This window comes from Chrysochloris asiatica, unplaced genomic scaffold (genome assembly GCF_000296735.1).
Source record: "Chrysochloris asiatica unplaced genomic scaffold, ChrAsi1.0 scaffold00115, whole genome shotgun sequence".
Taxonomy (NCBI): domain Eukaryota; kingdom Metazoa; phylum Chordata; class Mammalia; order Afrosoricida; family Chrysochloridae; genus Chrysochloris; species Chrysochloris asiatica.
Window position 1 is genome coordinate 5,370,778 of NW_006408633.1, and position 13,612 is coordinate 5,384,389.

The window sequence follows — 13,612 nt, forward strand, 5'->3', positions numbered from 1 at the left end:
AAAATGACAAACTCTATAATCAAGACTAAAAAAATTATAAAGATTCTTATTATAAAACATAGCATACTTTAATAAATTCTCCCTAAGACAGAAACTCTGGTAGCATAGTGGTTACGAGTCGGGCTGCCAACCACAAGGTCAGCAGTTCGAAACTACCAGCGGTTCCATGGGAGAAATATGAGGCATTCTGCTCCCGTAAAGATTTACAGCCTCAGAAACCCTGTGCAGGGTCACTATGAGTGGAACCGACTCCACAGTACTTAACAACAACAACAAGACAAAAACAGTAATATGGTTGTAAATTTATGCTTAGGGAAATACATGATTCACCTAAAGGAAAATCAAAGTACAACATAAGAAAAATTACTATTTATTTCAGTGCATCTATAAGGGAGAGAATGGGTAAGAGCAGTCTAAAGCCATCTGAGTCACTTCAGCTCTTAATTCTATTAACAAAATTACAAAAAAGATAAGAGATTAAAACACAAAATCAGCAATATCTAATGCAACCCGATTATATTTACAATCACATCTCAATCCCTATGCAAGTATATAACAATCCCACCTGCTTGTTATAATCTTTCACTCCATTTTCCATTACTGCTAACTTTTCTTGTAACTGGCAGACTTCTTGATGAAGTTCCTGAATCCTGAAACACATTTATAACTATGTGAATATGGTTAAGATATACAAAATAACATGAAATGAAACTATCTGCATTCTTTCATACACTGTCTACTTTCTGCTTCTGGGTATGAGGTTTCAAAGCCACAACATTTTAAATAATGTATCCCCTAAGAGAGTTAATTTTTAGAATGAAAAAACAAACAAACAAACTGAAACCCAGATAAATTACGCAATGAAAATACCTACTGGCTGACTTATCTAGTGGTGCTGTAACAGAAATATCGCAAAAAGATGGCTATTAACAAAAAGAAATTTATCTTATTATTTTGTTGTATGTTGTGAGGTGCCACAAAGCCATAGTCGACTTACAGAACACAGAAGCAGACACTACCTGGTTCTGCGCCACCCTCACATGGTTGTTGCCACTGTGTCGATTCATCTTGTTGGAGGTGTCTTCTCTTCTTCGACGGCTCTTCACTTTACCAAGCATGATGTCCTCCTTCTCTGGAAGTCCATGGTAAATTCATTATTCTTTGCTAACACCATAATTCAAATGCACTGATTCTTCTATGGTCTTCCTTCTTCACTAACTTTCACAAACATCGGAAGCAACTGAAAACACCATGGCTTGGGCCAGGAGCACCTTAGTCCTCAAACTGACATTGTTGCTCTTCAACACTTTAAAGAGGTCTTTTGTAGCAGATTTGCCCAGTGTAGTACATTATTTGACTTCTTGACTGCTGCTTCTATGAGTGTTGATTGTGAATCCAAGTAAAAATGAAGTCTTTGACTGCTTGAATCTTTTCTTCATGTATCATGATGTTATTTATTGCTCCAGTTGTGAAGACTTTTGTTTTCTTTACATTAAGGTGCAATCCATACTGGAGGCTGTTGGTGTCTTTGATCTTCAGCTCACATTTTAGGATGCTGTAAGTCCAAATTCAGGGTACTGGCTCTAGGGGCATGTCTTTTCTTTCTGTGCACTCTGGAGGAAGGTCCTTGTCTCTTAACTTCTCCAGATGATCTTCCTATGGCTTGGCAGCTCGATTCCCCATCTCTGCTTGATAACTTGGTAGCTTTTATATCTAAAGAGAATGACTCAAGGCATACTCTACATTCTTAACATTACAAAGACAACCCACTCTCAAATGGGGTTAGAATTATAGGCATAGAGGTTAGAATTTTAAATCTTCATATGGGGGGGAGGAAGACACAGTTCAATCCATTGTTGTGAAGTGCTATCAAGTTGGCTCCAACTCACAACAACCCTGCATAGGGTTTCCAAGGAGTAGCTTGGTGGGTTTGAACCACTGACGTTACAGTTAGCAGTCCAGTGCTTAGCCTACAGTGTCACACTAGGACACCCATTTAGATCCTGAGTACAACTCTTTGAGGTGCTGCTGCCAATTCTTAGGTTCATGAAACTGAGAGTCCATGGATCAAACCAAAATTGACAGCATTGTTAAGTGGAATGACAGACTGAAATTTGTTTTCTGACCCTTAGAGACACTGCATTTTCAAACAACCTATCCCTCAACCATATGAGAGCAGAGAATTATCAAGAAATGATATGATTTTCTGAGTATCTACAACAAAAACATGCTCCTTCTAGAACTCCAGATTTGGTCTAAATTACCAGAATTTTACAATTGTCTACTTTGTCAACATTGCTGTAAAACTGGCAATAATCCATTTTCATAGGGACAAGATAAAGCCTAGAGTTAGGTGTGTTTTTAACAGAGAATTTCTGTGGGCTGGAATCCATGAGGCTGGATAGAGCTTGTTCCTGCAACTATCAGAACCAAAGTTCTCTTCTAATCTAGGTTTAGGGTAAGAATCTGTAAGCAACTCTACTCAGACATGCATGATTGACTCTGAATGTAAACACAGTGTGCATGTGCAAACAATGTGAACAAGGGAATCAAAAATAGTGTTAAGAAGAGGCAGAAAATAATGCCTATGCAGCCCAAATAATTCCCTGAATAACACTAATACACTGTCTGAGAAGTCCCACATTATAACTTCATTTTTAAAATTTTTATAGAGATCCCTTTATTAAGGACAAAGACAAATCATCCGAATACAGGAGACTATCAACATGAGATCATAATGGTGCCCAAAGGATTCAATGCCAGATTATAACTTTAACAGTAGAACAAAGGACAAACTTTTTCACAGTTAAGGTCAGCTAACTGTACAAATGTTATTATTGTGTGAGAACATCATGGTTAAGATCAGCTAACTGTTGTTCTTATTAAGTGCCGTCGAGTTGGTTCCAACCCATAGCGACCCTGAACAGGGTTTCCGAGGCTGTAAATCTTTACAGGAGCAGAAAGCCTCATCATTCTCCTGCAGAGCAGCTGGTAGTTTCAAACTGTGAACCTTGAGATTTGCAGCCCGATGTGTAACCACTACGCTACCAGAGCGTATCAGTACATAACATTGTGTGAGAAGGGACCCTAATTAATATCTCCTGCCAATGCTATTTTTGTATATTGCTATATTGAGACTAATAAAGTGGGAAACACTCCGCATAGTTGATTTACTGAGATACTTGCATTAACTATTCCCAGTAGTACATTCCATATCTTGAAATACTTCTCCAGCTATGACCACAGATGTTGTACTAGTGACATCTCGCTCCTCTGAACCCCTTATAATTTTCTTAATGTCATTTTGAGGATTTCTCTTGTCTTATCTTCACCACTGGATTACAAGCTCTCAGCAGTAGCAGCAACATCTTCACGTTTTTCTATCCCACGCACACTTACAAAGTGCATCGCTCACAGGGAGTTGGGGAAGTTTTAGTGACATGGATTCTGTATCTGGTTCTAGTTTAAGGACAGACAACCATGAACCAAGAAACATGACTTGGAAACAAGCCAGTTCCAAATCTACTCACGTCCAACTGTCATCTGACATAACTCTGATGTAATAATAATAATAACAAGGATCCCTCTAAAAGATAACTCTTAATTGATGATGAAACTAAAGATCAGAGCAACTCTACACCAGCCAGAATGCAATTAAAGACAACACTGAGATATTGTGAAAAATATAGTTAATGTCACTGCACAATCTGTACAGAAACCATCTAATGGGAACTTAATTTATTGTATAAACTTTAACTGAAAACACAACAAAACATTACTTTAAAAACAACAACAACAACAAAGCAACTCTATGGAAATAGAATCTGGATGGCACTAAATTATTTTAAAGCTAGTATGAACAGAAACACTAGGTATATGACCTACGTGAAATCCAAGTTTTCAAATGTGTAAAAAGAGTCCACATTATACAGAATGACACTTCCCGAGTGTCCATGCATGGTTCTATGCGAGACACCGAGGACACAATAGCTAACACAAGAGGACTACTGTATCAGTGAACTAAAGCCAACAAAAAATTCTTCAGTGGACCTGTTATCAGCCACTTGCAGGAGGTCTGCAATATAAGGGTCATCTGGCTGAGGAACTGGATATGAAGTGACATCAGAAGGAGGGACCGGTTCATCAATTTGCATGCGTTGGCGCCTGAATGCAATGTTTCTTTTCTTGCCACCTAAAAAAGAAAAAAGGTGCATGTATTAAACAATAATCAAATAAAACATCATCTTTGAATTAAATAACAAAGAAGGTTCACTTTTTTGTTATAAAACATGCCTCTAGCTCATATTACAAGGCGCTTCAAAAAGTTCATGGAAAAATGGAATGCAGAGATCATGGAATTTTCCTATGAAGCCCCCTCATACATGCTGATGAAATGTTTCTCCCTCACATGTACATACCAACCTTCATCTTTAACTGAACACTGCATTCCTGAAAATCTCAACAAGTCAGGGTTCTTAGGACAAGTCTTATTTGCCTGAACGCATGGCTTGTATGCCAGAATTTACTCTATTCCTCCACTAGATGGGGACCATATGTTAGCAAGATTGAAAGGCCTGTGTTGCTATTATGAGCTCAAGAAATCATCACTGACAGAAACTATCAGATGCAGAGCTTAAGGCAGTAAGCACTATAATACATACTTATCAGACAGAGTCAAAAGCACAGATAACTGAAGATAACAGAATGTCATCACTAATACCAAATCATTTTATATTAATCTGAATCAGTTTTATTTCTAAAAGTAGCAAGAGATGTTTTCTTAAATGGGCAGGCATAACTTGTGTTGGTCCAAATCAAACGAATAATTTACCTATTTAAACATCTAACCACGATATGAAGTACACTTTAAAACGCAAAGATTATTACAAATAACATAGCCTACAACTTTGCCTTCATTAGAATCCTAACAAATTTTGTACACTTCTATCTGTCTCTCTTTTTTTTAAGACTTCTGGTGTGGCACTGTAGGATAATCACTGAGCTGCAAACCACAGATCAGTGGTTCAAACTCACCAGCTGCTCTTTGCAAACCCTACACAGGGTCGCTGAGACACTTAACAACACTCTCTCTTTTAATAATCTGCTTGCAGTTACATACCTAAACAAAAGTAACCCTTCCATCTTAAACATTTTTAATCCCGTACCTCTTTGTTTTTTTCTTCCTTGGCTGTTCTTCAGTTTCTCTCAGGCTCTCTCTTCCACCAGTGTCTTACATGCCAATTTCCTTAGGTTCCATTTTTAGTCATGCTTTCTTCTCATTCTATATAAGCTCACTAGATATCTCTACCACTCCATGAACTATGAGTCCCAAATTTGCTTCTCTATCTGGGGCCACAGGTGTGAGAACAGGTCCACACACATATTCCACCACTAACCAGAAACCATAACATGAGTGCCCCGTGTTTATAGCATCCTCAACACATGGAAAATCAGACTCTGCTCTCCTTCCCACACTATCTTGAGAAGCAGTACCACCAAACACTCGTTCATTTACTCAAAACGGAAATCTGGGAATTCCTATACTTTACAAATCTACCACACTCTGTCATGATATTCTGTTGACTACACCTTCTGAATCTCCCTTGAATTTGTCTCATCTTTTCTCAGGAAACCTGATTCTTCTTTTTTGAGCCTCACTCTTCTAGTTACTGCTGAGATTTTCTCCCACTTTACTGGAATCTCTTTGGTCCACAACTCCCTCTCCATTTAATGTCTTGTCAACTCAAACGCCAATGATTTCCCCACAGCCTGGCTTCATACTTCCTAATCCCCCAACTCTCCTGAGCTCCCTCTACACTCGCTTTAGGCACACAATGACATGATTATACTTTGGGCTTTGCCAACACAGAATTATGCCAGATTCCAGATCTTCACATCTGAAATTCCATTCTGATGACAATCTTCATTCCAAACGCATTCCTTTTGGTTCTCACCAGGCCCATTCGTCCCTCAGTCTTTATCCAGTCCCATAATCCAGCAGCATCTCAAGCTTCACTTCCACAATCCTAACTCCATGGTTCAGACATCTCAGTGATGCTCCCACTAGTATTATATATCCCTCCTCCACCAACCTAAGCCTGGGCAACAAACTCTGGATGTGCCCTATTATTTCTTTGCTTTAGAAATGCTGCGTACAAAGCTTTTTAAAAAACTATAGACACACAAAATTTCCAAATAATTCTCTCATCAGTATGGATTAGTTTTATAACAAATAAATTAAAACAGAGAGCAAAATATAACATTTAAGGAAATAAAACTGACATTCAAGTTAGACCACTTGTGTGGAAGAAGCTATTACTGCAAGTAGATACAATACAGACACATTGTAGTAGATACTATCTGTAACTTCAGAAATAAATCAAGAAGTTAAATGTGACTGTTCAACTATATATCTTTTAAAACACTAACTTCTAAGTATGAAAATCCTAAATCCTATTTCAGTCAACCGTTTTAGAAGCTTTAGAAGACTAAATGTGCAACATTTTTTTTTTTTAGAAAAAATAGACTTACCTGGAGTTTGTACAACTGCATGCAAATTCTTTTCCTGAAGTAGTTGTATTTTTTCATCCTTAGCTTTGCTTTCTTTCTCCAAAAGTTTAAGCTTATGAATATACTGGTTATTAAGAAATTTCAGATCACCTGTTTCACGTGCACACTTCTTCAGTGCAACTTTCAACTCTGAAATAAAAAAGATCCAAAGAGTGTTTTAAGGATTAAGAAATCTCTGAGGTTGCCCAATTTTATAAAACAAAACAAAAGCCCATCAATTTGAAAGAGTCCATGTCATTCTTATGCATGCTTTGTTTAAAAGTCTCTGCACCTTTTCCATTGCTATTAGTGCTATTTGTCTGTAAGCACAAAGGGGAGTATGCTTTTCTATAGCTGTTATAAACCGAATTCTCAATCACAGCTTTTGAGTCCTGTGAAGCTGGCCACTACCTTCTCTGCACACTCACATAGTCCACTAGTCTGCGCCACTGCCCCAGCCCTCAATGCCATGCTCCTGTGTGTCCCCCTGCTCCTGCTGGCCACACTGGCCCTCACCGGGATGCTGAGCCCAGCAGGTGCCACAAGCCCCACGAGGCTCCCACACCTAATGGGCGGCCTGGCCTTGACACAAACAACAATGAGGAGGGCATGCAGCATGTGCTAGATTTCACTATCAGCAAGTACAAGGCAAGCAATGACAACTTCCACAGCCGCCTGATGAAGTTGGTGCATGCCCGCAAGTAGATCGTGTCTGGAGCTTGGACAAACCACATGTACCAAGCCTCAGCCCAATTTGACAACCTGTCCCTTCCATGAACAGCCACACCTGCAGAAGGCCCTCTGCTCTTTCCAGGTAATACTGTCCCTTGGCTGGATATAACCTCCGTGACAAAATCCAGCGGTCAGAATGCAGAGGGTTGCAGAACAAGTCGTAGCACTGACTGCCTCTTACCAGAGTTCCCCTGCTGGGCATCTTAGCACTTAGATTGATGGTCCTGCCGGGGCAAGGCCTTGGTGAAGTCCCTGAATGGAAGCAACTTAAATGATGTGGAACAGCTATGTGTCTCTGTTGTTGTTGCTGTTAAGTGCCGTCGAGTGGGTTCTGACTCATAGCAACTCTGTATAGGGTTTCTGAAAAGCAGCTGGTGAGCTTCAACCGCCAAGTTTGCAGTCCAGCGCATTAACCTGCAATGCCACACCAGGACTCCTAGGTATCCCTAGCCTGCTCCTTTTCATGGCTTTTCAAATGCACCCAGCTCACAGTAAGAAGTAGCATCAGTGGGGGTGGGAAAAAAAATCACAGCTTTTGATCTGGTTTAAATCGGATATGAAGCAAAGGAATTATGAGTTCATAGAAGGTGTTACAGCCTTATAATGAATGAAAGAAAAATTTATGAATAAAATAGCCATACAGCTAATCATGAAATCCTGGTGTGATGCTATAGGATAAGCACTGGACTGCTAGCCACAAGGTCAGCAGTTCAAACTCACCAGCCACTCCTTGAAGACCTACACCGGGTCACTGAGAGTCAGAACCAACTTGAAAGCACTTAACAGTAGTGTAGTGGTTACGAATCGGGCTGCTAACCTCAAGGTCAGCAGTTCGAAACTACCAGCTGTTCCATGGGAGAAAGATGAGGCTTTCTGCTTCAGTAAAGATTTACAGCCTCGGAAACCCTGTGAAGGGTCGCTATGAGTCGGAACTGACTCCACAGTACTTAACAACAAGTCTTGGAGTCCTCATGTGGTACTACAGGGTAAGTGCCGTACTGCTAAATGTACAGTTGGCAATTCAAATCCTTGGAAACCCTATACAGCGTTGCTATGAGTTGGAATAGACTTGAGGACACTTAACAACAACAGCTAACTTTTTCCCAATATTTCTGAAATTATCCTATGGCTCAAAGACCAGATTTTTAAAAAAATGTTTTTATTGTGAATTGAGTGACAGTTTACATGGGGGAACATTAGTTCATTTCACTGCGATGATTACAATCCCCTGCATGCTTCATCATCAACAGTATTGCTTCTATTCCCTCTGTTTTTGTTTTTGTTTTGTTTTTTTTGATGTGCACCAAAACACTCAGGAATATACAATCATTCAAACGGCCAAAACATCACACCCTGCCCCCCCGGCTGCCAGCATGCATCCCCTCTCCCTCCATAGGTCTAGAGTCCTCAGCTGCTCTGTCTCTCCATGTCACCATCTCTCCCTCCATCTCTGGCACTGCCGCTTCTCTGGGTAAGGTCCCACACTTCACTCCCGCTCTTCTTCCTTGATGGACCCAGAGTCCTCTGCTCTAGGACTGTAAGATTGGCCACTCACCCTTTTTTGCCACAAAACTACCGTTAGATGGTGACAAGAGCAATTATTCAGAGACCAGCTTTTTAAAAATCAGGAAAGGCTTTCATCTTTATTATTCGTATTTTCATTAAGAGGAAAACAAAAGTGTTTCAAGAACATTTCTTCAATTCCACAATTTAAAATTCTATATAGTAATTTCAATTTTAAAAATTTAATCCACATATGGTGTAGACAAATACAACCATGGGATGCAAACTCGTCATCAAAAGCAGTTAACAGAAGAGCTAATCAACAGGTTTAAACTTAGACTGCAGTCTTTCTTGTTGTTATTGTCATTGAGTCGGATCCGACCCATACAACCCTGCATAGGTTTCCAAGGAGTAGCTAGTGGGTTTGAATCACCAACCTTGTGGTTAGCAGTTCAGTGCTTATCCTATATGCCACACCAGGACTCCACTAGCCTTCCATACTTCATCTAAATTACTGTGGCCATGTCATCAGGAGAGACAAATTACTAGAAAAGGCCATCATGTTAGGTAGTAAGACGGTCAGTGAAAGCAAGGAACACCCTCAATGAGGTGGACTGACACAGTGGGCTCAAGTACATCAAAGATCATGAACACACCAGAGGACTCAGGACCATTTCATGCCAACATGCAGAAGGTCACGCCATTAGTTGGAGCCAACTTCATGGTGAGTAATACCACCACCACACATAAAACAAAATTTTGTTTAAAAAGTTAACAATTTTCATTTACCTTTAATTTGTTGATCTGACTGTTCTCTCAGTTTCATTAATTCCAAGTATAAGTCATTATTCTCCCTGCATAATTTTGCATTTTCAACTTTATAGGGTTCCAAAACAAAATCAAAATTGGCACTTTCTTTTTCAGCTTTCACAGCAGATAATTTTGATTTCCGAAGGCTCTCTGTTGTATGAACAAGGTCACTAAAATTGAACAGAAAATGTAATCACATAGAAGCATTCCATTAACTTTTAAAACTAGATTTGAAAATTAAGGCTTAAAATATGTGCTAATGAAAAACTTGCCCAAATATTAAAAACATTTTTTAAAAGAAACTTTAAAGAATATTAGGATTCTTTCAAGGTGCCAGAAGTCCTCAAAAATTGTATCCAAACAAGAGAGCTGGAAGTCATAAACTATCCACCCACAGAGTTGTCTTTGAGTAGCTCTTCTTACAGCCATGCATCTCCCTCACCACCCACATCTGGTCAGGCACCTCAGGCAGCGAACTCTGTGAAACGCTTTGTTCATTCGGCAAATATTTACAGACCACTCTGTTTTTGCACAAGTAACAGAAGCATTGAACATTTTTTGTAAACCACACAACCCCCTTGCACATCTGTCTCCTCTGCTTACTTATGGGCATTATTTGAGTATGTACATTGTACACAAGGGCATGGTATTTAAGGAAAAAATATGGGATATGCTAATTGCTAGGGATAGGATGGAGTCCTGATGTGCTGCTACAGGATAAGCACTAGACTGCCAACCACGAGGTCTGCAGTTCAAACCCATCAGCTGCTCCTCAGAAACCTTATACAGGGTTGGAACTGACCTGACAGCATTTAACAACAGCATCAAAAGGGGTACCCTATGTACTGTACTACAACCCACAAACTCGGCAGTTCAAATCCACCCTAGTCATTCCATGGGGAAAAGATGAGGATTTCTGTTCCCATAAAGATTTAGAGCTTTGGGTAACTGAGTTGGAATCGACTCAGTGGTGGTAGGGTTTTTGTGGTTAGGGGTACAACAATGAATACAAGTCAGTCCTTCGCCTCCAAGAATACAGACCATTGAATCATCACTCAATAAATATTTCATAAGCAAGGAAGCACAACAAAGTCCCCACCATCATGGAGCGTATATTCTACTGACACCTTATTAAAAGTTATTATTTCAGCATTTTCTGTAGTCGAGACCTGAGAGACTTTCAGTAAGATGGAGGATGAAGCAGGCCACCACACAGACTCTCTACAACAAACATTTTGTTGTTCTTGGTGGTGATGGTTATGTGCCATGGAGTTGGTTCCAACTCATAGCGACCCTGTACAGGGTTTCTGAGGCTGTAAATCTTTACAGGAGCAGAAAGCCTCTTCTTTCTCTCGCGGAACAGCTGGTAGTTTCGAACTGCTGACCTTAAGGTTCGCAGCCCGATTTGTAACCACAACGTTACCGTGTTATCAAAGGTACCAACTCAAAGTAACCATATGCACAAAAGAACAAAACGCTGTCTGGTCCTGTGCCAACCACAATCATTGCTAAACTTGAGCCCAATGCTGCTGCGACTGTGCCAATCCATCTCTTTGGGGGGGTCTTCCTCTTTTTCACTGACCCTCCACTTTAACAAAGCATGATGTCCTTTTCAAGGGACTGGTCTCTCCTGATAATATGTTCAAAATATGAGTATGAAGTCTGGCCACCCTAGCTTCCAAGGAACATTTAGGCTGTACTTCTTACAACACCAATTTTTAACTCTTCTGGCAATTCATGGCACTTTCAATATTCTCCTCCAACACCATAAATCAAATGTATTAATTCTTCTACAGTCTTCCTTATTCATATGTCCAACTTTCAGATGCATATCTTGGCTTGGGTCAGGCACACGTTGGTCCTCAAACTGACATCTTTGCTCCTGAACACTTTAAAGAGGTCTTGTGTGGATTTGCCTACTGCAATACGATAGTCATCTAAATATCTTTACTGCTGCTTACATAAGTGTTGATGGTTGATCTGATCTAAACCAAGTCTTTGACACTTCAATCTTTTCTCCATTTATCTTGATGCTATTTATTTATTGGTGCAGTGGTGAGGACTTTCGGGTATTTTACACTGAGGTGTAACCCACACCAAAGGTTTTGCTCTTCGATCTTCATTAGTTAAGTATTTTAAGTCCTCTTCACTTTCAGCAAGCAGGTTGTATCTATCATCAGCTTGAAACTTCCTTTCATTCTGATGCCACATTCTTCTTCATATAATGCAGCTTCTTGGATTATTTTCTCAGCATACAAATTACGTAAGTATGGTGAAAGAATACAATCCTGGTGTACATCTTTCCTAATTTCAAATCATACAATGTCTCCTTGTTCTTTGAATGACAATCTTTGGTGTATGTGCTGGTTCCTCACTCATTCTCTGCAATTTTGTCCATCACTTATCATGATCCATACAATAGAAAGCTTTTGCATAGTCAATAAGGCACAGGTAAACATCTTTTTGGTATTCTCTGCTTTCAACCAAGATCCATATGACATCAGTAATGATATCCCTGGTTCCAAGTCCCCGTCTGAATCTGACCTAAACAACTCCCTATCAATGTACTGCTGTAGCCATTTTTGAATTATCTTTAGCGAAATTTTACTTGCATGTGCTATTAATGATACTGTCGATGGTTTCCGAATTCTATTGGTCACCTCTCTGGAACAGGCACAGATCTCTTCCAATCAGCTGACCAGGTAGCTATCTTCTAAATAATTTGGCATAGATGAGTGACTACTTCTAGTGCTTCCTCAGTTTGCTGAAAGATTTCAATTTGTTTTCCATCCATTCCCAGAGTCTTGTTCTTTGCCAATGCCTCAGTGCACCTTGGACTTCTTCCTTCAGTACCACTGGTTCTTGATCATATGCTACCTCTTGAAATGGTTGAACACTGACCATTTCTTTTTGGTATAGTGACTTTATGTATTCCTTTCTGCATCATTCAATATTCTGCCCAGAGAATTCTTCAATATTGCAAGTCAAGGCTTGAATTTTTCTTGTTCTTTCAGCTTGAGAAATGCTGAGCATGTTCTTCCCTATTTGTTTTCTAACTCCGGGTCATTGCATATTTTGTTACAATAATTGACTTTGTCTTCTCAAGCTGCCCTTTGAAATTTTCTGTTCAGCAGTTTTACTTCCTCATTTCTTCTATTTGCTTTAGCCACTTTATGCTGGAGAACAAGTTTCAGAGTCTCTTCTGACATCCATTTTGGTCTTTTCCTTCTTTTTGTCTCAGTGATCGTTTGCTTTCTTCCTCTGTCATTTTTTTTTTTTATATTATCCCATAACTCTTTCGGTCTTCAATCATTAGTGTCTAATGCATCATATCTGTTCTTGAGATGATCTCTAAATTCAGGTGGACTATATTAAAGGTCATTATTTTGGCTCTCATGGACTTGTTTTAATTTACTTCAGCTTCAGCCTGAACTTGCATATGAGAAATTGACAGTCTGTTCCAGTCTTCTACTGGTTTTGTTTTGGCTGATAATATGGAACTTTTCCACCACCTCTTTGCACAGATGTAGTCAATTTGATTTTGGTTTATTCCATCTGGTGAGGCCCATGCATATAGTTGTCTTTTATATACTTGCCTTTTAAAATAAGTCATTGGTCTTGTAAAATTCTATCATGCAATCTCCAGCATCATTTCTATCACCAAGGACGTATTTTTCAACCACTGATCTTTCCTCTTTGTTCAAGTCTTTGCATTCCAATTGTTAGTAATTATCAATACATTTTGAGTGCACATTGATCAATTTCAGACCAAAGAAGTTGGTAGAATTCTTTATTTTCATCATCACTGGCTTTAGCAGTTGGTCCATAAATTACAATAATAGTTGTATTAACTGGTCTTCCTTGCAGGCATATAGATATTATCCTACCATAGACAGTGTTGTACTTCAAGATAGATATTGAAATGTTCTTTTTGATAAAAGTGATGCCATTCCTCTTCAATTAGTCATTTCTGGCATAATAAAACATGCGATTGTCAGATTCAAATCAGCCAATACCA

General features: G+C 39.3%; 1 protein-coding gene across 1 annotated transcript in view; it reads right to left on the reverse strand.

Moving 5' to 3' along the window:
* CEP135 (centrosomal protein 135kDa) overlaps window positions 1–13,612 on the reverse strand; it is a 92,503-nt gene that overhangs the window by 76,992 nt on the left and 1,899 nt on the right. Inside the window, exons 2-5 of the mRNA XM_006868074.1 lie at window positions 9,574–9,764; window positions 6,532–6,699; window positions 4,051–4,192; window positions 566–650 (exon numbers count right to left, since the gene is read on the reverse strand). Of these exons, the coding sequence (XP_006868136.1) occupies window positions 566–650; window positions 4,051–4,192; window positions 6,532–6,699; window positions 9,574–9,764 (586 nt within the window). The remainder of the gene's footprint in view (window positions 1–565; window positions 651–4,050; window positions 4,193–6,531; window positions 6,700–9,573; window positions 9,765–13,612) is intronic.